Source organism: Salvia miltiorrhiza, chromosome 2 (genome assembly GCF_028751815.1).
Source record: "Salvia miltiorrhiza cultivar Shanhuang (shh) chromosome 2, IMPLAD_Smil_shh, whole genome shotgun sequence".
Taxonomy (NCBI): domain Eukaryota; kingdom Viridiplantae; phylum Streptophyta; class Magnoliopsida; order Lamiales; family Lamiaceae; genus Salvia; species Salvia miltiorrhiza.
This window is the reverse complement of record NC_080388.1, coordinates 12,979,438-13,004,549: the sequence shown is the minus strand read 5'-3', so window position 1 is coordinate 13,004,549 and position 25,112 is coordinate 12,979,438. Positions and strand designations below refer to the sequence as shown.

The following is a 25,112-nucleotide window of genomic DNA, read 5'->3' as shown; positions in this document are numbered from 1 at the left end:
AAGACTCGGATTTTGCTGGATGCAAAATTGATCGCAAATCAACCTCCGGAACCTGTCAATTCCTAGGCAACAAGCTCATCTCTTGGTTTTCCAAGAAGCAGACTTCAGTCGCCACCTCCACAACTGAAGCTGAATATGTTGCTGCCGGAAGTTGCTGCTCACAACTCCTGTGGTTAGTCCAACAGTTGAAGGACTATGGGATAGACGAAAAGGAAGTCCCAATCTATTGCGACAGCTCCAGTGCTATTGCAATCTCCCAGAATCCAGTTCATCACACCAGAGTCAAGCATATTGCTATTCGACATCACTTCATCCGTGATCACGTCGAAAAGAAGAATATCTCTGTGGAATGGATTCCAACTGCTGTTCAGAGAGCGGACTTGCTGACCAAAGCTCTTCCAGAAGAAAGGTTCAACGATCTGTGTGGAAGGATCGGCCTCATCAACCCCGAAGAGTGATGCTGTGTTTGAAGATCTTTTCAAACAGTCATGCTGACTGGTTGTCAACCAACTGCTGTTCTACGACCGCTGACGTGGAAAGCAATAAAGTCAAACGCTCATCTGAAGAGAAGTCATCCTGATGATTCAACCAGGATCAAGTGGTATGGACTGGCTACAATGATCAGTCGATCAGTAAGTATTTTTAAAGCTTACTATTTAAAATCAGTTATTTCAGTTAAGAGCTTTGAGTCTTAATTCAAAACCTTTCTCTAACTGATCAGTTTCTTTCAAAACCTTTAACTAATTGTTGAAAAATGGAATATCCGAGAAGGACAAGTGTTTTAAAAGGGAAAATCTGTTTTGATTGAACTTGTCAAAATCTTCTCCAACAATCTTTCCAACCTGTTGCCTCTGTGATAAAATTTCTTGAGAACCTCATTGACATGACATAATGCAATGATACCTCTCACCTTTTTGAAGCTTCAGTCCCCTGCAGTGACGGCGGACATGGATTTTTCTTCAAAAACATTGTAGGCACAGTCTTTGAAAAGCACACACATACATGAAGTTCATCACTTTATTCAGTTTCTCACACATTTGCAAAAGTAAGGAGTGTGTGTCGAGCATAAGTGCAAAATGCATTAATGCTTGACATTCATGTATGTGTAACAATGTATTTTGTTAATATTAATCCAGAAGTTTGGATGTAATCCGGGTCCAGGTAACCAAAGGTTCCTTTCACCATCGTGGTAACACGGGTGGCAATCTCGGCGCAGGCCCCCTCTGTTGAGTGGGAAAAATCACAGTTTAGTGATACTAATTTGAAGTTCGTTGTTTCCATGAAAATGAGGAATTTCCCGACTTGTGGAGATGGTGAAATAAATTGCCCTGTGCCATGTAATCATAGAGCCATTTCCTTGAATGCAATATCTAACGATATTTCGGCAGTCCATTTTTGAACTCATTGAGATCAAGCAAACCTCTTTTAACTGCAACTGTTTGCCCTGTTGGTAATACAATCTAAATAAAGTAATACTAGAATTAGTATACATGGGAAAATATTTCTTAGCCATGCTATCTAATATATGGGAAAATAAAAATGATTTAGCTCTAGATAAAGTCTCCTTAAACACAAAACATCTTCCACTAACTCCAATCATCTCTGAATCGGAGAACTAATTGGTCACAGTTGCAATGCTGGTCAAATCAAAATTCGGCAAGTTAATTAATGTATGAACAGATAATTACTGCAATATTATGCAGAAAGAATGCATACCTGATATTAAGCTTATTAATTCTCTTATCTTAGATGGTTTTATCTTGCTTGTAAAGGCACCCCATGTCCAGAATCTTAACATTCTATATGCTTTTGGTTTCTTCACACGTCTTATTGAAAATATATGTAGTTGTCTTCACCTCAATTCTCCCAACTGTAGTTGCTCAGCATTTTTAGAGGATACATTGTCTTCATTAGATGGATACACATCATTAACAACATTAACAATCCGAAATACATAAATATGCATTGTTACACATGAGAGACAAGTCTGATGTATACTCATTTGGCTTGGTGTTGTTTACAGTTTTATGTGGTAGCCCGACGATAGATATGAGCTCAGACGCGGAGTCAATGAGCTTGGCGTGCAGATATTTGAAATCAAGGAAAACTTAAAGAAATAATTGATCCTAATCTCCATGGCCAAATTGATCCCGGATGCTTTGCTCAAGAAGCCATTCGCATGCCTGAATCGCCGAGGGATTGATCGGCCAATAATGAGAGATGTTATCCAGAATTTGGAGCTGGCTATGGAAGGTCTGAGCAGCTAGTGATGGTGGCAGCTTCTTCACGTTGTGATGGTATCTATTGTTGGATGTATTCACTTCGCATATGTTTCGACCGTTTGAGCCTGATCTGGTAGGAGTATGACTAGTTACATTTGAAATTATGCATGTATTTTCTTTATACCCTTTTACAATTTTATTTGGTATTGATGCTTTGTACAGTGAGATTCTCTCATATTTTAGAAAATTTTTATTTTAGGTAAGATTGCTTGTCTTCTAGTATCAGAGCGTGCTTGATGCACTACAAGAAAACATGTGAATAAAGACCGAAAATAACGACTGAAAAAAATGATCGTTAACAACCATTTTATGATTGAGTAACAACCGTATCTTTTATAATTTTTTATTTTAATAAATAATATAACAACCACGGTTGTTAGTTTATTTGATTTTTTAAATTTATTATATCGTATTACAACATCAAAACGTAATGATCGTTACATGAATTTTTATTTTTATTTTTATTTATTTATTTATTAAACTGTAATGACCGAGTAAATGGTCGTAAGTTGTCCCCAAGGAGACACCAAACTGTGCGACCTCCTGTGTGTGAACAGTGAGGTCCCGGGTTCAAACCCCACTGCTCCCCCTCTCCAACTCCCCCAAGTCAATATATATATATATATATATATATATATATATATATATATATATATATAGCCCCAAATTAAAATAATAGTAAATGGTCGTAAGTATTATTTTTTTATTTTTATATATTTTTCGCACTTTAACGACTATAAAATAATGATTGTTAATATTTTAATTAATTTTTAATTAATAATTAATGATCAATTACCCGACTGTTAGTAACATTTTATTTAATTATTAAGGTTTTTTTCATAACTTAACGACCATATTTTTAAAACAATGATCGCTAAGTTAACAGTCGTTGAACTTTAAAGAAACGATCGTCAGTCATAGAAACAATTATCCAAACGATGACGCCGCAAAACGATCGTAATATGAAATACTATATTATGACAGATTAAATGGATTACATTTCAGTCCATTAACAATAACTATAAATTGTAATGCAATATATATATATATATATATATATATATATATATATATATATATATATATATATATATATATAGGGTTGCATTCTACGGAAACACAATATTAGATGGAGAATGGAGTCGCAATCTGGTTCGTCAGATCAATATTGATCAAAGGCTGAGATTAGAAGTTAATATAATTAAAATTGGTAAGATTCATATATCCCTAAAATTACTCACTTTCCATTCTCTCCCTCATCTCTCTCTCCTCTTTCTCTGTAAATTCTGTCGCCCCCTTCCTCTTCTCCGGCGAATGTTCAAGATACGGAGAAGGGGGTGGTGGCCGGAGTTCAGAAGTTCAATACCACAAATTCAAAAGTTCACAGAATTATATGTATAAGTTCAATAAAATTATAAATACAAGTTCATAACTACAAGTTATGAACTACAAGTTGCTCCGGCGACTACTGTACCTACAAGTTCGACGGCTGCGTTCAATAACAGATATCTAAAAGTTCATTGGATTATAACAGAGAGAGGACGGAAAGAGGCGGAGGTCGAAGATTCCGATTGCTGAACTTGGGCGGCGGTGGCTCTGAACTTGGGGGCTGAACTTTGGTGGCGGTGGCTCTGAACTTGGGCGGCGGCGGTGGTGGTGTGAAGAACAGAGAGCGGACGGAGGGAGGCGGCGGTGGTGGTGTGGAAAACAGAGAGATGATGGAGGGAGGCGGCGGTCGAAGAGGCGGCTTCCGATTGCTGAACTTGGGCGGTGGTGGCTCTGAACTTGAGGGCGTTCGAAGGCGGCGGTGGTGGTGTGAAGAACATAGATCGGACGGAGGGAGGCGGCGGTCGAAGAGGCGGCTTCCGATTGCTGAACTTGGGCGGCGGTGGCTCTGAACTTGAGGGCGTTCGAAGGCGGCGGTGGTGGTGTGAAGAACACAGATCGGACGGAGGGAGGCGGTGGTAGTGGTGTGGATAACAGAGAAATGACGGAGGGAAGCGGCGGTCGAAGAGGCGGCGCCACGCTGAGGTCGGAACGCGTTGGAAGAGGCGGCGCCGGCAGCGGTGGGCTCGCCTGCCGCTGCTTTGCCGGAAAATTGAATGGGATAAGGCTGGGTGGGTTCAGTGTGTGTGTGTTCTGTGTGAGAGACGAGAGAGAGAGATGGAAAAAGGGACGGGATAGAGAGAGATGAGAGAGGAGAGAGGAGAGAGGGAAGTGAGTAATTTAAGGGATACTATAATCTTACCAATTTTATTTTCAAAAATTATTATATTAATTATATTAGCTTTTAATCTCAGTCCTTGATTAAAATTGATCTAACGAACGAGATTATGACTCTAGACTTTGCAAATATTTATGTTCTTGTTGAACTCTTCCCTATATATATATATATATATATAGGAATGTTATACTACATACCTTATGTGAGCACCACTCACATTTAGCCCTCGTTAGCACTATCTTTTTTATTTTAGATATTTATTTTTATTCTAATACTTCATAAATTGTTATTAGGATCATTAATTTTATAAATAACATAAAAATCAAAGTCTAATTTGTCCTTTTTATTAATTATTTGAAGATAAAGGGAATATGAACAAATTGAACTTTGATTTTTATGTTATTTATAAAATTAATGATCCTAATAACAATTTATGAAGTATTAGAATAAAAATAAATGTCTAAAACAAAAAAAATAATGCTAACGAGGGCTAAACGTGAGTGGTGTTCACATAAGGTATGTAGCATAACATTCCTCATATATATATATATATATATATATGTAATTTTTGAAAAAAAAAAAATAGATTTTCTCAAAATAGATATATTTTAGATGCATAAAGTTTCATACGAGAATGCATGAACTTTCATATAAAAATGCATAAAGTTTCATATAAAAATGCATAAGATTTCACCCCACCCCAACCCCACCCCCCACACCCCAGAACCCCACCCCACCCCCCACCCACCCCCCACCCCCCACCCCCCCCCCCAAAAATTATTTTTTTAAAAACTAATTTTCTGACCACTGACACACCCCTACCCCCACCCACCCACCCACCCCCCTACCAAAAATTTTTTTTATTATTTTTTTATTTTCTCAAAAACTGATTTTCTGACCACTGACCCCCCACCCACCCACCCCCCAAAAAAAAAATTTTTTTTTTGAAAAACTGTTTTTTACATGCATAAAAAAATTACATGTTTTACATGCATATACTTTCGCACAGAAATGCATTACATTTTTTGAAAAAATTTAATTTTTTTGGGCTGGAGGGTGGGTGGGGGGTTAGCGGTCAGAAAATCAGTTTTTAAAAAAATAAAAATAAAAATAAAAATTGGGGATTGGAGGGGGGGGGGGGTGGGTGGGTTAGCGACTCAACAATCAGAAAATCAGTTTTGAAAAAAAAAATTGGGGGGGGGGGGGTGGGGGGGGGGTCGGGGGTCAGTGGTCAGAAAATCAGTTTAAAAAAAAAATTGGGTGGGGGTGGGGTGGGGGTGGGGGTGGGGCAGGGGTGGGGTGGCGAAAATACCAGATTTATTAAAATGAAATGCATTTTTTGAATAATTTAATGCATTTTTATGTAAAATCTTTATGCACTTTTGTTTGATTTTATATGCATGTGAAACATGACTATTTTGGGGGGTGGTAATGGGGAGGGTTGGGGGGTGGTGTGGGGTGGGTTGGGGGGTGGTGCGGGGTGGGGTGGTGAAAATACCAAAACTGCATTTTCTGTTCAAAGTTATGCATTTCATGTGAAAACTTTATGCATCTTCGTGTGAAACTATATGCATCTAAAATATATCTATTTTGAGAAAATCTAAAAAATATATATATTTTTTATTATTATTAAATCCGAAAATTACATTCAAATTTTACCCCTCTCCATATTTTGCCTTGAAATGCCTTTATGCATCTTGATGCGCCACATATCATAAATGTGTGGTCTAGATTTGGATCTACGGATCTATTATAAGCATTGGATACTACATGATCTCATTCCTATATATATATATATATATATATATATATATATATATATTATGAAATACTACTGTTTAGTGTTTACCAAAATACTCCAACCCCAATCTCTCTTTTATAATAATAACACCAGGTATTGTACACTTGAAAATATTGGAAATGTAGTTTATACTGATGAATAACAAAATTTAAAATATTCTGCTCTCTCCAGGATTCTAACCCTGCGAAAAAAAATCTCCCTCCAGATACAATATCAGCCATAGGATTGATAAAATAAACGCACCAGATTGTGCCCTAGATCTTACTAAAATTATAGGGTCTCATTGGAGCGTCCCATATATATATATATATATATATATATATATATATATATATATATATATATATAGGGTTAGGTTCAATGAAGAAGGCCTAAATGTAAGAAAGAAGAGAGAAATAATCTCATCCGTTGATCTTATCTAATCTAACGGACATGATTTATTCACGCCATGTTCAACGGATTTTTTCGTTGAACATTCATCAAATATATTGAACATATACAATATTTTTGGGGGTTCTGGGGTTCGACCCCCCATATGTTCAACGAAAAAATCCGTTGAACATGGCGTGAATAAATCATGTCCGTTAGATTAGACAAGATCAACGGATGAGATTACTTCTCTCTTCTCTCTTACATTTAGGCCTTCTTCATTGAACCTTGGCCTATATATATATATATATATATATATATATATATATATAGGGTGTGGTTCTAGAGAGAACTACATTATTTGTGAGAACGTGAGAATCATCAAATCTAATGCATCCACTCTAAAAATTAATGTATTTGGTGTTAAAATTAATGCACTCATCCAACAAGATGATGCATCCACCGTAGATCTTGATGATCGAATATAGCTAAAAATGGCTCTCCATTCTTTTTTTATTTAGTGGTTCTTTCTTGAACCTCTCCCTATATATATATATAAATAAATTATGAAATACTACTGTTTACCAAAATACTCTAACCCCAAGCTCCCTTATAATAATAACACCAGGTATTGTACACTTGAAAATATTGGAAATTCCAAGCAAACTACGCAGGAGATTCGACGAAAAATTATACAACCACCGTTTATCAAATAAGATACATTCAACAACGTAACAACGCGCCAACTACAACTACTTTTCTTCTAGTTATTTTTTTCCAATATGTTATTGCATGGAGTTGACAGTGGAAAGTCTTCATTCATCATTCTTCGCCACATTCTCCTCAGACATGAATCTGTGTCCAATTTCAATCCTTTTGCTATTTGCCTACTTCCTCATCCCATCCACAATAGGCAGCACTAGTTCGACTCAATTCACGGGTGATGTTTCAATAAACTGCGGCTCAGCTAGAGCTTCTGCAGCGCGCAACGGCCGACAATGGCTCGGAGACGCCCAACCGGAACTCTTTTCCTTGCTGCAACTAACTGGCAAGTCAACCACCTCGACGGCTACCAATTACTTGATCTTGGATGATCCTGTTCCCCACACGACGGCTAGAATCTCGCGTTCCCGGTTTTCCTACTCGTTTCAAGTCGATCCAGGTCAGAAAATCATCCGCCTTCACTTTAATCCCTCTAAGTATCAAGGTTTTAGAGGATTCAAGGACTTGTTCACCGTTCAATCCGGTAGTTTTACCTTGCTTAGCAACTTCAGCGCCTCGCTTATTGCTGCGAATACTTTCGCCACGGAATTCTGTTTGACCGTGCAAGGGAATGAACAGCTCACCATAACTTTCTACCCTGAAACAAGTCGATCACAAGATACGTATGCTTTCGTAAATGGCATTGAGATTGCTGCAGTACCAACCGCTCTTTCTTACTTTGACAGTGGAGATATTGGACTCCAAGTTGTTGGTGAGAAGTCTATGATCTATGTTGATAACGAGACTGCACTTGAGATAATCGAGAGGCGAAGTATTAAACAGTCGTCTTACGGAGATTCGGATTCCGTGTTCCCCAAGTGGGCAACGCAACAAGTAGAGAAGAAGAAGAGCAGTAGCTGGAAAATACCGGTCGCGTTGGGATTCAGGTACCTGGTGAGGCTTCATTTCTCGGACGTCGGACTCAAGATTGCAGGAAGTGGTGAGCTGAGATTCAAGGTCCTCATCAATGACATGATTGCACAAACTAATAGTGACATACTGACAGCAAGCAATGGGAATCATCTTGTCCTGCATAGGGACTACATTGTGATGATGCGAGGGCTCAAAACGGATGGCAAACGTGATATCTTGATCTCCATTCAATCATATGATGAACTCAGATATGGACATGGTGTTCTTGCAGGATTTGAGATAGTTAAGTTGAGCAACCCTGACAATAGTCTGGCCAGTCTGAATCCCCTGCCTCCGCCTGATCAGGATCCACCATCAACGACCATCCGATATTTGCTCTCTCTTCTTGGTCACATAAATGCAACTGCAACTGTTGCAATAACTATAGCATCTCTGGTAAATATCACAGTTTATAAGTTGAAACACATCTGGGGAGCTAGCAGCGCTGATGAAGAAATTAGGCCATCAGACAGGGCCGAACGCCTCTTTCGCTATTTTCCACTACGCGAAATTCAATCAGCAACGGAAAACTTCCACGAGGGACATCTCATTGGACAGGGTGGATTTGGTAAAGTCTACAAAGGCCTCATTGATAACGGGCAAAAAACTGTTGCTGTAAAGAGGTTGAAATCGAATTCCAAGCAAGGAGTACGCGAGTTTTTGACTGAGATCGAGGCACTTTCTGAGCTCCAACATATCAATCTCGTCCCCCTAATTGGCTATTGCAGGGAGCGGAAAGAAATGATTCTTGTGTACGAGCATATGCCCAACGGTACACTAGCTGACCATCTCTATAGAAATGCCCGGAGGAACAGAAATTGTAGCTCTCTCACGTGGAAGCAGCGCCTCAATATCTGCATAGAAGCTGGTCGAGGTCTAGACTATCTCCACACAAGCCACGGATTCATTCACCGCGATGTAAAGCCTTCTAACATCCTGCTGGATGAAAATTTCATAGCTAAGGTCTCGGATTTTGGTTTAGCAAAACGTGAAGACAGGAGCAAGTTGCAGAGCCATGTTAGTACAAAGGTTAAGGGCACATTTGGGTACTTCGACCCCTATTATATGACCACCCAAAGGTTAACAACCAAAAGTGACACATATGCCTTTGGTGTGGTGTTGTTTGAGACATTATGTGGTAGACCAGCTATAGATTCAATGGTTTCAAACGATGAGCGGTGTCTAACCACGTGGGTTCTTGATAAGATTAGTAAAGGAGATGCTAATGAGATAATAGATTCAAGTCTGAGAGAGGAGATTCTACCCAACAGCTTGAAGACGTTTGTGGAGGTTGCAGAAAAGTGCTTGCATGATGTACCCAAGTTTCGACCAACAATGTCCCAAGTTGTTCAGCATCTCGAGTTTGCACTTGAGCAGCAGGAGACCAGAAATCCAGCGAAAGAAGACATTAAGATATCATCTGAAAGCCCTGGGCAATTAGCAGAAGCCTACGCAGATATGCAGACTGTTAAATATCCTCAAACCAAACTCACTGATTTGAATTACGCTCCAGCTACTAGTAAAGATTTGAGGAAACCAAACAAGTATAACCCATGCCGGGCATGGCGTGCCTTTTGGCGCCGGGATATTCCATCTGACTCACAGGAAATCTGCTTAGCACCAGGTGGATACTCACTCTGTCATGCTGCATTTTCAATAACATTTTTCAAAATTATTCATTGTGTAATTATATTGCAGCAAATTCGTGGAACTATGATCTGAGTGATTTTGCAGCTGCTGCCAATCAATTCTCAAATCCATGCAGATACTTCTCACTCCATGAGATCAAAACAGCAACTCAGGACTTCAACGATGATTTTGTCATCGGCATGGGAGCATTCGGGAAGGTGTATAAAGGGCTGATTGATAAAGGGGCCACCATTGTGGCAATTAAAAGACTGAATTCATCAACCTTGGAAGCAGCCAGTGAACTCCTCACCCAAATCCATTTCTGGTCAAAGCTGAGGCACCATAACTTGGTATCACTGATCGGGTATTGCAATGAGAAAGGGGAGATGGCCTTAGTCCACAATTACATGGCACACGGCACGTTACGCGATCATCTCTACAATTCAAGAAATCCCCCCTTAACATGGAAGCGACGCCTCCAGATATGTGTGGACACCGCGAAAGCATTGAACTATCTTCACAGTGGCGCTGAGCAAGTCATCATCCACCGCGACATCAAGTCTGTGAATATTCTACTAGATGAGGAATGGGTCGCCAAGATACATGTTTTTCGCCTGTCAAAACTACACTCTTCAGATTCAGACAGCACAACTGTCTACCTGGATCCGGAGTACTTTAGGCGACAGCAATTGACAGAAAAGACCGACGTGTACTCATTTGGGGTGGTGTTGTTTGAAGTTTTATGTGCAAGGCCAGCAGTAGACCACGTGCTAACAAGAGAGCAAGTGAACTTGGGAAAATGGGCTACATCATGTTTCATGGAAGGGAAACTTGAACAGATTGTTGATCCCAATCTCAATGGCCAGATTGGGCCCAAGTGCTTGAACAAGTTTGCCGAAACAGCCGTAGCATGCCTCAGTGACTTTGGGGTTGATAGGCCAACCATGAGGGATGTCATTCGGAGCCTGGAGTCAGCAATGCAGCTCCAAGAAATAGATGATGGAAACCTATCCCAAGAAGCCAGTGGAAATCAGAGTTAAAAATTGGATTCACAGTTAAAAAACTCCCTATGCTTTTATTTTTATTTCATTAAATCCTTGTATAATTTTTTATATTTAACACATAATTTTGCTGTATCCTTATTCAAAGGATCTTATAAGTCCGTTACTTTCTCCATTATCTTCTTCTCCCCTTCATCATCCGCTTAAGACGGCAGCTTGGAAGTTTCAATTCTCTGCAATTTATATAGGTTGTGTCCAAGATACATTTTATATTAGAGATAGATACAGATCAAAAGTAAACACATCCTTACACTAGTTCATCACCAAAAGTGTATTCCCTGCATCTGGCCCTGTCAATAACGAATAAAGTTGTAAAAGAGTATACAAAAATAAAGACCAGATCATAACAAATTCAATAAGTCATACCAGATCCAAGCTCAAACGTAATGAAGCCGCCGCCATCACCAGCTGCTTGGAGCTTCCATAGCCAACTCCAAATTATGTACAACATCTCTCATTGCTGGCCGATCATTCCCTCGGAGATTCAGGCATGCAATGGCTGTTTCAGTAAATATCTTAAAGCATCCGGGATCAATTTGGCCATTAAGATTAGGATCAATTATTTCTTCCAGTTTTCCTTGCTTCAAAAATACTTCAACCCTGGACGCCAAGCTTGAGCTCATATATATTGCTGGCTTACCACATAAAACTTCAAACAACACCACACCGAATGAGTATACATCAGACATGACTTTCACCATGGGTGGCAGGATGGTGGTGGGCTTAACATCTCGGTGGATGATGGGGTACTCACACCCAGTTTGAAGATACTCTAATCCCTTGGCAGCGTCTATACAAATTTGAAGGCATTGTTTCCATGACAATGAGGAATTTCCGGACTTGAAGAGATGGTCAAATAAATTGGCTTGAGCCATGTAATCATAGAGTAACATCGCCTCTCCATTTTCAGGAGTGCAGTATCCAAGTAGATTAACGATGTTTTGGTGGTCCATTCTGGAAGTCAGAAATATCTCATTTTGGAACTCATTGAGATCAAGCCATGGTAAAGTCAGCAAGGAACGACTGAAACCCCACAATATGATGCAGAATAGTTGAAATCTATCTTGACAGAATGAATGCATACCTGTCTACCTGATATTAAGCTTATTAATTCTTTTCCTAAAGACACCCCATATCCAGAATCTTAATAGGCTATGTGCTTTCGGTTTCTTCCCATCTCCTTTGTCAGCTCGAGAATCACGCATTGTATTGAAAATAGATGTAAATGTATCCACCTCAGTAGAGGCTTCTCCCCGTTACTCAGCATTTTCGGAGGATATATTGTCTTCATTAGATGGATACACATCATTAGCAACATGATCAAATATATCTGGCGCATCAGATTGTTCTTTGCTCTCTTGCTGCTCTAGTGCAAACTCAAGTTGTACCACAATTTGAGACATTGTTGGCCGACACTTTGGTTCATCACGCAAGCATCTTTCAGCAACCTCCATAAATAAATGTCTTCAAACTCTTTGGCTAGATTTCCTCCCTTAAATTTGAATCTACAATCTGATCAACTTCTCCTTTATTAATCTTATCGACAGCCCAACTTGACCAAAGACGCTCCTCCTCTAAAACCCCTAAATCTTATCTGCCATCGGAGTTTCTATTGGCTAATTGGATTTCAGCTTGTGTTCGTCCTCACTGCTCCTAGCTTCCCAAATCTCCCGCAGAATGATACTCAATGCAGATATTACAGCTATTATTGCAGAATTCTTAGCAAAAGTACTCACACAAAGAGCATCAGCAGTAAGTGAAGCACTAAAATTACTAAGCAAGGTAAAAGGGCATGCTTCAACGCTAATAAAGTATCGCTATGTATGGAGTGGGATTAAAGTGAAGGCGGATAATTTTCTTACCCGCATTGATTTGAAATGCATATGAGAATTGTGAGCCGGAAATTCTCGCCGTCTTGTGGGGAATTGGATCAGCAGAACTAAACTGACGGATGGCCGTTGACGACCGTTGCTTCCCGCTGAAGCTGCAGTTGGGCCGCAGTTGATGGAAACATCACTGGTGAAGTCTGCTTGATCATTACTACATCACGAGAATATGGTTAATAAGATGCAGATAAACAACGGAGCAACTGAAATTGGACACGGATACATGATCTGTTTCTGCTAATAACCATATTAGTTGTATGCTGATTTATCGGAATACAAATAAAATGATCAGTTTTCTACCCCTATTTTTTTTTTCCTTCATTTTTTTTTCTCTCTTCTTCCATCAATTTTTTTACTACTCCCTTCGTCCCGCCAAACTTGAAGCGTTTCTTTTGGGCACGAAAATTAAAGAGCTATGGCTTAGTTATTTAAGCATATTTGTAAATTTGTGGTTAAGTAGTTATTTATACAATTAATTATTTTAAATATAAATTTAAATTAATTAAATCTGAAATTTAATTAAAATAATAATATATTTTTAATTATGTTTTATTTTAAAATAATACTCCCTCCGTCTCAATAATGAAGACACACTTCATTTGGGCACGGAGATTAAGGAGAGGTAGTTTAGATGATAAAGTGTTGTGGCACACATCATTAGTGTTTTGCTTAATTTAAGTTTAGTGAATTTGTTGACTTTCATTTTAAGTTTTGACTTTATATTTTAAATATTTAAATAATTAAATTTTGAAAATTTAATTAATTTATTAAAATTAATTTTTTTATCCAGATTTTAATTTTTTTTATTCACTGTTATCAATTCAAATTCATTTTAATTCCAATATTTTTTATTCCACTTAAGTTAAAGAATGAAAAACTGAAAAGGATGCTGCACTCCTTTCAAAATTTACAAACTGAAAATAAAAGAGACATTAATTGAAAAGAAATGGCGGCTCATTCAATTTCATTTCAGAATCTGGGGGCTTAAATTTCCCACCAAAAATTCGAGAGGTACAGCTTATAAAAGGGAGTTCAGAATCTGCCATTTCCCACCAGCTTTCTCACAAAATTCACAAAAAAGAAAAAGAAAAAGATGACTAGAAGAAAGGATTTAACAAGTGAAGAAAGGCAAGCTGTTGCACTCTTCCTTCTTCGCAACAGTGCAGATGGCAAGCTGAACTACGGCACTCAAAAGGCTGCCATGACGAAGTGGGGCTGCTGTAGGAGTTCGATTGCTCGTCTAGGGAAGGCTGCAAAGGAAGAACAAGCACAAGGTCAATTAATATGTGTTCAAAGTAAAAAAATCAACAAGGTTAGAAGGAAAAGAGTTCATATCGATTTAGATTTAATTTCAAGTTTGGAATTGCACAAAAGAGGAACAATTCGAAGGCTAGCAACAGGTATCAACTGCTCGAAGTCAACAGTGGGTAGATGAATATCAAGAGGGCTGATCCGAGCTCATTCAAGTGCTATCCGACCTGATTTGACAGCCCCCAACAAGCTATTACGGCTTAAGTTCTCTCTTGAACAGATTGAGTATGATAGAATATGCATGGCCCTAAAGTTTAAGCCTATGCACAATGTAGTGCATATTGATGAGAAGTGGTTCTATATCACCAAGACAAACCACAAATTTTACTTAACACCACAAGAAACTGAACCACATCGCACATGCAAGAGTAAGAAGTTCATCACTAAGGTTATGTTTATGTGTGCGGTGTGTAGACCAATTTTCGACACAGATGGGAGTGTGTTGTTTGATGGCAAAATAGGAATCTTTCCTTTCACTGAGATGGTTCCAGCCAAGAGATCAAGCAAGAACAGGCAGGCTGGAACATTAGAAGAGAAGACAATTCAGTCCATCACTAAAGAAGTGATCAAGGATTGCATCATCAATAAGGTATGGATGTCAAATGACAAATGTATGCAATGCCATTCTAATTTAGTAGGTTTTCAGTTGTTCATTTCATATGTAACTTAATTTAAGATCAATGGATATTTATTTCCTTTATGTTGCATGCTTGAACAGATTATTCCAGCAATAAAGGCAAAATGGCCTGCAAATGCAAGCAAAACAATCTTCATACAACAAGATAATGCTAAGCCGCATATTAAAGACAGTGATCCAGATTTTAGGGCTGCTGCAACAGCAGATGGCTTTGATATTAGGATTGTCCATCAACCTCCAAATAGCCCTGACACCAACATCAATGACTTGGGTTGGTTTAGGGCTATTCAAAGCTTGCAAGTGCAATCAGTTTGCTCAAACGTGGAAGATTTAGTTAAAGCAGTTCAGATTTCATTCAATGAGCTAAGTGCAATCAGTTTGCTCAAACATTGAATAATGTTTTCTTGAGTTTACAGGGTTGCTTAACTGAGATAATGAAAGTGAGAGGGCAAAACAGTTACAAGCTCCCACATATGAAGAAGGGAGTGCTTGCAAGACAAGATGCACTTCCATTGACTTTGGAAATGCCAAAACAGCTTGTGGAAGAGTGCATTCAGTACTTGCTTGACAAAGGAGTAGTTGAAGGTATTCCCCAACTGAAAGAAGCTTTGGGAATAGACACTTGTAGTATTAGATCAATGGAGGCTGCCTTCAATCAACTCATGTTGATTGAGACTGCCTGCATTGGTTAGTTTAGTTGTTCTTTTCAGTTTTTAAGGCACATTTGGGTATAGTTGAAGGGGCAGGTTTAGGGATTTCTATAGAAACATGTGAAAATCAGTAGAAAATGGACCATAATTTTTGTAAATGACTCCCATTTTGTAAATGACCCCCATTTTGTAAATGACCCCCATTTTGTAAAGCTTAAGTGATTTTAGAGGGAAGTTTTTGAATATGCATGCCACAACACAATTGAAACCAGAGGGCAATCAGCCCTCATACCAACACACAGGGCCAACACCACATTAATCACACAAAATTAGTCACAAGATAGAACCACATTGGCTGCCAAAATCGAAACCAGAGAGCAATCAGCCCTCATACCAACACATAGGGCCAACACCACATTCAATCACACAAAATTAGTCACAAGAAAGAACCACAGAGGCTGCCAAAATCGAAATCAGAGGGCAATCAGCCCACAATATCATATAAATTGCAGATTAATCATAGATTTTTTAAGAACGCAACCAAAGGGAACATATTGAGCAAAGAATCATCATTTCAGCATTAATAATCCATCTACCACATTGAACTCCTCCGCCAAACCCTAGATTGCACAGAAACACGAGCGAATAGAACAATCTCACCCTTTTAGAGCCGGATACATGGTCTCGACCATTCTTCGCAAAGCAGGGGAGCATCGGCGCCACCAATCGTCGCCGGTAGCCTCTTCCCGCTCGCGCACGATGTCGTCCCACTTCTCCGTACACAGAAAAGGGAGTAGATCCGAGTCTTCGACCTTCATCGCGGTAGAGGGCCGGCGATAAATGGGGCGTCGAACCGGAGACGGCACCACCGTCAAACCCTCCTCAAAAGCACCGCCGGACTCCTGGAACCCCTGTAAATCGCCGCTGCTCTCATACACATAACCAGACGACGGCGAAGGCAACGGAGGTAAAAGATCAAAGAATTCTTCGTCCTCCGAATCAGGGACGAATTCAGAGTTCAAATAGGCCTCCCAACCCAATTTATCGACCATTTGAACGATGGGTGAGGTGGATTTAACAGATGGTGGAGACGGATTCAGGGTGAGGGCGGCGGAACCCTAGGGTTCTAACAGGAGGGCGGCGCAATTTTTGAAGGGGTAAAAAAATCGGAGACAAAGGGAGGCGTAGCGGAGGAGTATGAGGACGACAGATCAGATCGGAGAAGGGCGGCGACGTATTGGAGGGCGGCAGATTAGATCGGAGAAGAAATGGTGAAGGAGAAGAGAGAACATTCGAGAGAGAGAGAGAGATGAGGCTGATATGAGGGAGGCGGACGTTTCATTATCTAGGGCTAGGGTTTTTTTTGTTATTTATATTAGTCATTAAGGTTAAGTTAATTCTAATTTGGCAACCCTAATTATTTCCATATATAGAAATGTGTCTTCATTATTGGGACAGCCCGAAAAGGAAAGTGTGTCTTCATTATTGGGACGGAGGGAGTAATATAATATAATTTTTGTAATTATTTTAAATATAAAATTTAAGTAATTAAAATAATAATTATTTTTGTCCACCAATTAAAGTCCTAATGTGCTATTTGTATCCTTTTACCCTCCCTTTTTACTTGAACTACCTTTTACCATTAATTATTTCATCCCATTTTTAAACTCACTTAATTAAAGAACTAATTATACTCCTACTTTAAGCTCAATTTTCATCCATTAATAAACAATTTTTTTTTATAAACGTAAGAGAAAATTTTCATCCATGAATAAAATTTTTTATAATTTTTTATTAAAAAAGAGAAAGGAGAACCTAAGAACCCTTAAAAGCACAGAAAAACAGACTAAGGGTCAAGCCTCGTTAAAACCTTGCTAAGAAAACCCGAAAGGAAAAACCTTAGCAAGGAAAAAGAGTATTCGTCTACAGAGAAAAAGTTAGTGGGCTAAGTTGAGAGTATTCAGAAGCTCCGGCCGAACCATCGCCCCTAAATACCCCCGACTCACTAAATAACCACTAAATAAAAGAAGAACGGAGAACCATTTTCAGCCATTCGATTATCAAGATCCACGGTGGATGCATCATCTTGTTGGATGAATGCAGATCCTGGGTTCGAATCCTGAAGGGAATAATTTTTTTTTATTTTTCTGAGTGCATTAATTTTAACAGTGAATGCATTAATTTTTACAGTTGATGCATTAGATTTGATGGTTCTCACATTCTCACAAATAATGTAGTTCTCTCTAGAACCACACCCTATATATATATATATATATATATATATATGGAGAGGTTCAAGAAAGAACCATAAATAAAAAAAGAACGGAGAACCATTTTTAGCTATTCGATCATCAAGATCTACGGTATTAATATGTATAGCAGATGCAGTAATTTTAATGGTTCTCAAGTTCTCACGAAAATTATGGTTCTCACTAGAACCGCACCCGATATGTAGAGGATCTCATAGGATACATGAAATCAACACCCACAACCACAAATCAATCTAAGATTTCACCACATATAAGGGATCTCATTGGAGCGCTCCCCTATATATATATATATATATATATATATATATATATATATATATAGGGTGGGGATCTACAAAGAATCCCCTTAGAGTAGAGATTAAAGAACAAATCTTAACCGCTAGTTGAATAGAAATAGGCGGTCAAGATCTCACCATTCCTTTTATTATTTTTGTTTTTTAAATTTGTGATGTATAAAAAAAAAGGTTGTAAATTCGTTGATGGGTATAGTTGGTATTTTGATTTTATTGAACAAACCATCCGAAATTAATGTTGGTAATTACTCTATTTACCAAATCCCACCAACACGTGTCTAACCCTACGCATCCCAGAAATGTTGACTCCTCATCTATAGTGCAGCGGCGACTCAAATCGTGTGATTTTGGACGGCGACCTCTTCATTCTATAATCCGGCGATGTCGTCGCTCTGGCAGACTCCGGCACCTCTTTGCACTTTCGCCAACCGCCGCCGTGGTCGAAGATCGGTAACTGGTCGTCGCGCACATCTGAAGGCGCTGCTGCGTGTCCAGATTTCATTCACTCGTCTGTACGGCCTCTGCCTTAAAACGCCGCCGCCGTCGGGATTGCAGGCTGTCACCGAAGCCGGATTCTGTCCACGATTTTCGTCGATGTTGGGTCATGAAATCGGCGAGGTTCGCTGTTCGCCTTCTGATTCGACGGGTACAGGCAGATTTCAATTCCCTTCTAAAAGCTAAGTTCACATCTCTACGGTTATCAAAATCTTCGTTCGTGAATCTCTGTTGAACTATGGCTATCAAGGTATCATAAACTCAGTTTGTTTCTGACTATGCACATCGAAGAGGTGTTCTTAATTTTATTGATTCTGATTAGTGGATCTGTTCTTAATTTTATTGATTTTGTTCAAAAATAATTCGTTTTCTTAATATCTTTGTGTGTGAGATAGTTTGCACATTGAAGAGGATGTTGAAGAAAGTAGGAGCCTTCGCCAAGGATCCCATACTAGATATGCTAATACAGTATGCGGTGTTTTTGAGCTCGATGCTTGTGCTCGAATTGTGTTATGCTAATACAAAGTATTGGATTTATATAATATTTGTTTTCTATTCAGAAAATTAGTATTTTTATTCAACACCTTATAGTGACTTATTCACTATACTGTACATATCTATAATGTATTCGTTGTATTAGTTAATTTATTCAATTACTTGTTTTACTTATTCGATTAATAAAAAAGTGTTATTCAATGAATTTTCAATATTATTCACTATAATTTTAGTGACCAAACTTTCAATGTTTGCGAATAAAGTGAATATTATTTAGTATAATTTTAGTGAATAAACATTCAATATTTGCGAATAAAGCGAATATTACCCAGTATAATTTTAGTGAATAAACTTTCAATGTTTGCGAATAAAGTGAAAAATATACTGTATATGTTACAAAATATGAAATACAGATTCTGCTGAATGAACATTTAACTGATCTGAATAATTTAACATATTAAACTAAATAAACTTTCACGTTGTGCGAACAATATTAACAATCTACTGAATATGTTACAACATATGAAATAATGTCGCAATTGCCCATTATTTAACAGATGGTTCGATTGGCATGATTAATCATAGTATTTTGAGATCATAAGACATAGAAATGAATAATTTATTAGAACTTGCGAATAATAATATACATAAGATATTGAATAACAGAAATAATATAATGAATAACTCAATTAATTTAATGAATAATTACTGTGATGTCCTAAACTATTAGAACTTCCAAACAACGAGTTAATCAGTGGACGATATACCAATTGTGCAGAATAATACACATGATATATTGAATAACATATATAATATAATGAACAACTCAATTAATTTTATGAATAATTATTATGCAATACTGAACATGTCACTAAATAACTCGTATAATATATTTTGTATGAATATAGAGGAAAAATTGATGAACAACATAATAAATATTTTGAATTTTTTTATATCATATATGTGGACCTATTAGCTGAATTAATTTAATTATTTTTACAAATAAATACACGTTAAATTTTTTAAATAACAAATATATATACGTTAAGTATTTTTATTTTAATTATGAACATAAGTAGAATTCTATTCTTCTCGCAAAAAATCATATGATTGATAACACTCATGTTTCCATGGTTTTTAGTATTCATATGATGTCATTTTTATAGGAAATTGAGTGTTGGATGGTTGTTTTGTGCTTAATTTGCTTAATCTTGTGAAACACGATTCTTACTCGAACTTTGAAGGAACTTTCAGGTTTATTAAGTTTGAATTTGGAAAACTATGCTCAAATACAAGTTGTAGATCGTCTCGATAGGAGTTCGTGAGCACAAACGGATCACAAATTCGAGTTCGGACGAGAAAGTTATGGCTGAAACAAAAACATCGCGCGTAGCAGTCAGAACTCGGCGGTCAAACACTGTTGACCACCGCCCGAAGAAGGATTTCCGGCGACCTGACCGGAAATCGCCGCCTAGGTCGCCGGGACTTCTGGAACATTGGAAGAGACGCGGCGATCGCCGTGTTATGAAGGATTTTTGTGCTTGGGCCGGCGACCGCCGGGTGGGTCGCCGGCTACCCGGATTTTTCAACTTTTGCGCGTTTTTGGAGTTCTTCTGGGTTTCAAACACTGTATTTTACCCTAAGACTATAAATAGGTTCTCTTTTGACCTATCTAGAGTTCCCAGCTTTTATTTTTCAATTTCATAGCTTTAGAATTTATTTCTTTCCAGTATTTACTGCTTGGATTGGATTTCCACAAGATTGAAGATTCAAGCTGCTACAATTGTTCTGCTTTCGGTTTTATATAATTTAGTTTTTATTATTGCTTTCTTCTTTGTTATACTTTTATTTTATTTTTAGTATGTCTGGCTAGTTCTTTAATTTGAACCTAGGGTTTGTACATAGCTGATTAATTATGTGTGTATGATTTATTGATATCAATTTGCCTTCCAACTTGTGATTCGTGATTCCTGGTGCTTAATTTCTTGTGAATTATTTGGCCAATAATTTACATGTCTAGCTGTTCAGTTTGAGTCTTGAATGCGATAATTGTTCAGCCGATTCAGGAATGCATGTTATAGTAGTAGCCTTGACACTTGAATGGGATAGGTGAAACTATAGGGAGCTATTCTTTGTGTACGTTTGGGAGTTAATTTATTCCTTGGAGTCTTGAATGTGAAGGGGGTAAATTAATCTACTTTCATAGGTGTTCGTTAGAGAAGCTTGTGAATAGTTCTGTGATCTCTCATTAGGGTTGGATTAAATTGGTAATTGAATCAATATATTAAATGCATGTAGTTAATTAGTAAAAGTACATCCCTAGGGTCAGAGTTTTCTTTCTATTTGATTTAGTTATCATTGTTTCTCTGCTATTTAGATTTTATTTTGTCAACTTTAGTTTTTGATTCACCTTCCTATTTGCTTTGCCTGTCTACTGTGAGTGTCTGTTTAGGGAATAGCTAAAGTAATTTCGGTTTTACAGTCTCTGTGGATACGATACTCGATTGCTTATTATTTGCTACAATTGCCTGTGTTAGTTGCAGTTTTTGTTGCTAAGAAATTAGTGATCAACTTTTTGACGCCGTTGCCGGGGACTGATTAGAAGTTTCTTTAATATTTCCGATAGGACTTAGTAGTACTTCAGGCGTTTACTGTTTCTCTTTATTTTTATTTTTCTAATTCTCATTTTTTTTTTCAGGCATTGCATACGATGGCTACTGATAAACAGATTTGTGCTCTACAGGAGCAGCTGCAACAGCTGTTGGACGCTCAAGCTGCTAAAGAAGCTCAGAATCAGCCTCCGATTGCAGAGATGTTCGTTCCTCAGTATGAGTATCAGGAACCTCCCCGTATTAATGCGAATAATTTTGAGCTGAAGACTAGTTTAATCACGATGGTCCAGCAGAACCAGTATGGAGGACACGCTATAGAGGATCCTAATGCGCATCTGGCGCAATTTCTGGAGCTTTCCAGCACTGTAAAGATGAATGGAGTATCTGATGATATTATCCGTCTTCGTCTTTTCTCTTTCTCACTACGGGATAAAGCGAAGTCGTGGTATCATACATTGAATTTGAGTGCAACTACTACGTGGGAAGATGTAGCTCAAGCTTTCCTACGCAAGTTCCATCCTTCTGGCCTGACCCTGAAATTAAAGATGGACATTGTGCAGTTCCAGCAGTTTGAGGGAGAAAAGCTGGCAGATACATGGGAGAGGTGTCATCATCAAAAAAGCTGGAAGATACATTGTGCAGTTCCAGCAGTTTGAGTTCAGTCTTTTTGCTGTCTAGAACTGTTGTGTGGTTTTGGCATCATCAAAAAGGGGGAAATTGTTGGGAACCTTGTGGAATATCCTAACCCTTGTTTTGATGATACCAAAATTCATAGGACTTATATGTAATAGACTAGAATCGTTTTGAACTCAAGTGTTAGAGTTCGTTTCTAGTTTAGTTGCGGTGTCAAAGACCGAAGACTGAAGAACGAAGACTGAAGACTGAAGAGTGCAGATACCAACTGAAGTATCAGTTGAAGAATCAGTTGAAGACTGATTATTTAATGCGCGCAAAGGACTGATACTAAAGTCAAGTATCAGTTGAACATTCCTCCTAGGACTGATCTTCCAACGTTCAGAGGAAGCCACGTACGCACAAGTACAACCGCATTAAATGCAGAGATCTCAGAATATCTTATCTCTGCAGAGGTCATTCATATCTGGTGGTTACTTTTCAGAGATGTCACATCTCCTGTCCATCAAAGAGAGCCGTTTCCACACAGACAAGGAACCTCGAAGATTGAAGCCTCAGCCCAAATTCAAATTGCTCTCCAACAGAAGAAATCTTGAGGACGATTTACGCCAACGGATCTATTCAAGAGTTCTCCTACAAATAGCGCTCGAGGATCACTTCAACCTTCACCGATTCAATGACATAAGCTGAAGCTCTGCCGAAATTGCTACTCAGCCTAAAGCTTAACCGCCCCAAAGCTTGAATCGAAGAAGAGAATTCCAAAGCCAAAATCAGTCACTGCTGATTACATACATTCTCTTAGACCCTAGGCATATATCTGTTTACCCAGAAGCCAAAGGTCAAACTTGCTTCAAAGAACTTGTTCTTTGTAAGTATAGTTGGCACTCGTTCAAACCTCCCCCCCCCCATAAGAGTGTTTGAGTGGTTCGGAGTTCAGGAAGGCACTCTGAACTCTGAGTGAAAAGTCTGAGCACGAGGTGTGCTTAGCAGGGAAATCCTACGTGAGGTGTGTGGGTGCCGAAGAAGGGTTTTCTTCAGTTTACGGTTGTGTGCACCAGGCAAGCACACGGGTACGGTTTGCAGTGCACCAGTGAAGCACTTGCGGAGTGGATTGTTGGTCTGATCAACCAGCCATGGATGTAGGAAAGGGTTTTTCCGAACCACGTTAAAGTCTATGTGTTATTTACAGCTTTCAGTTTTACATTCTTACTTGTGCTTTTCTATTGATAAAACTGAACACTGACTAACAGCAAAGAGAAACCTTAATCCAATAATCTGCTCCACCGAGGCTATTACGAAACTAAGTTTAATTTCCGCTGCGTATGATATCAATCTGACTGAACTATCCTCTGATAGTAAGGAAGAGTGATATCATCTCTATCTTTGCAAACACGACTGAAGCCCTTACTTGGATCAGTTAAGTTCCAGTAACTTAACTGATAACTCATTACTGAAGAGCTTTCAGTATCAGTCGTCAACCCTGTTGGTCAAAACTGATTTCAGTAAAACAGGAGTCCTTGTTTGCGTGCAAAGTTTCGTTTTGATCTCTGACTGAGATCCCTCTGATTGAGGTCAGTAGATTAAGTCAAAAATAGCCTATAGGTGTATTCCCCCCCCCCCATACACCTATTCGAGACCCTCAGGACCTAACAAAGAGAAGTTGAGAAAGTGTCCGAGCCACGGATTTGATGAAGACACGCTCATTATCATGTTCTACAATGCTTATGGAGAGCGTACAAGAATGCATTTGGACATAGCTGCAGGAGGTTCCCTGCTTCAGAAAGGCAGTTCCGAGGCGTGGAGCATCATTGAGAGTATGGCTGCTACGAGTTTTCAATGGCCATCAGAGAGAGTACAATTGAAAAGGGTGGCAGCTTCTTCCAGCGCTGATCCTATGGCAACGATGGTTACACAGCAGGCAGCGACAGCAACCACGTTCTGGCCCGGTCCTTGAGTGCATAAGGTAAGCACTTGAGTCTCAACTGATCCTCGGTGAGCTCCAGCAGTGGGAAGGTCTGTACTTGGGTGCAGAAATCTCGGACGAACTGTAAAGCATCCTCGCTTGGCATCCCATGAAAGAGCGGCAGCAGGTTTGAATCGTTGGGCTTCAAATTGTAATTCCGGACCGCAGTGGGAAGCACTATTGCTGACGTGCTAGTGTTCCCAATAATCGGCCTCGAGAAATCTCCCATGTACTGCACATTCTGCTCCGCCATGGCTTCTTGGTCAGGATTGGGATGATCCTCTTCTTCTTCTTCTTGATACTGCGATTCCACAAAGTTTCTCGAACTGGACTCGGACTCCTCCTCCAGGCTAGAAAGGACCTCACGAGGTCGGTGAATGTTGTCAAAGTAAGGTGCAAGCTTTCTCTTCAAGCTGCGGCGACCTTGCATACACAACACTAGCAAACCAAATCAAACGCACCGGAGGGAGAAAATAACCAAGTCAAAAGAAAGGAACAAAATAAACACTGAAAACAAATGCAACACAATCAAATGCCTAAAGCCCTCCCCGGCAACGGCGCCAAAATTTGACTCATCCAAAAACACCTAACGGATGGACTCGAATTTATACGAGGTCGTCCTAGGGTGGTAAGGTGACTCAAGTCGTCTCTCAAGGAAGACTTAGCAGGGCTTCAATTGTGCTACTCACAAGAACAGAAATAAAACCTAAACACTCTAATCGGGTAATTGGGTCTGACACTCTCTCTCTTTAAATCTAGGCGTAATTTAATTAAGCTTGTAAAATTATCTAGTGCAGAATCAACGGGAAGCATATAAATCTATCTAG

At 38.9% G+C, this 25,112-nt stretch overlaps 1 protein-coding gene and 1 long non-coding RNA gene across 2 annotated transcripts; one reads left to right on the top strand and one right to left on the bottom strand.

The window, feature by feature from the left end:
• Positions 1–7,256: 7,256 nt before the first annotated feature.
• On the bottom strand, positions 7,257–13,197 carry LOC131011264 (uncharacterized). The gene is made up of 3 exons (XR_009096824.1): positions 11,407–13,197; positions 11,292–11,330; positions 7,257–10,986 (listed from the first exon to the last, which is right to left on the bottom strand). It is a non-coding gene; the product is annotated as an uncharacterized LOC131011264 (long non-coding RNA).
• A 5,172-nt stretch (positions 13,198–18,369) lies between these two features.
• LOC131011263 (uncharacterized) lies at positions 18,370–19,165 on the top strand. Its single transcript, XM_057939050.1, has 2 exons — positions 18,370–18,733; positions 18,978–19,165. The coding sequence occupies exons 1-2, from the start codon at positions 18,469–18,471 to the stop codon at positions 19,148–19,150; spliced, it is 438 nt and encodes a 145-aa protein (XP_057795033.1). The 5' UTR covers positions 18,370–18,468; the 3' UTR covers positions 19,151–19,165.
• Positions 19,166–25,112: the final 5,947 nt, after the last annotated feature.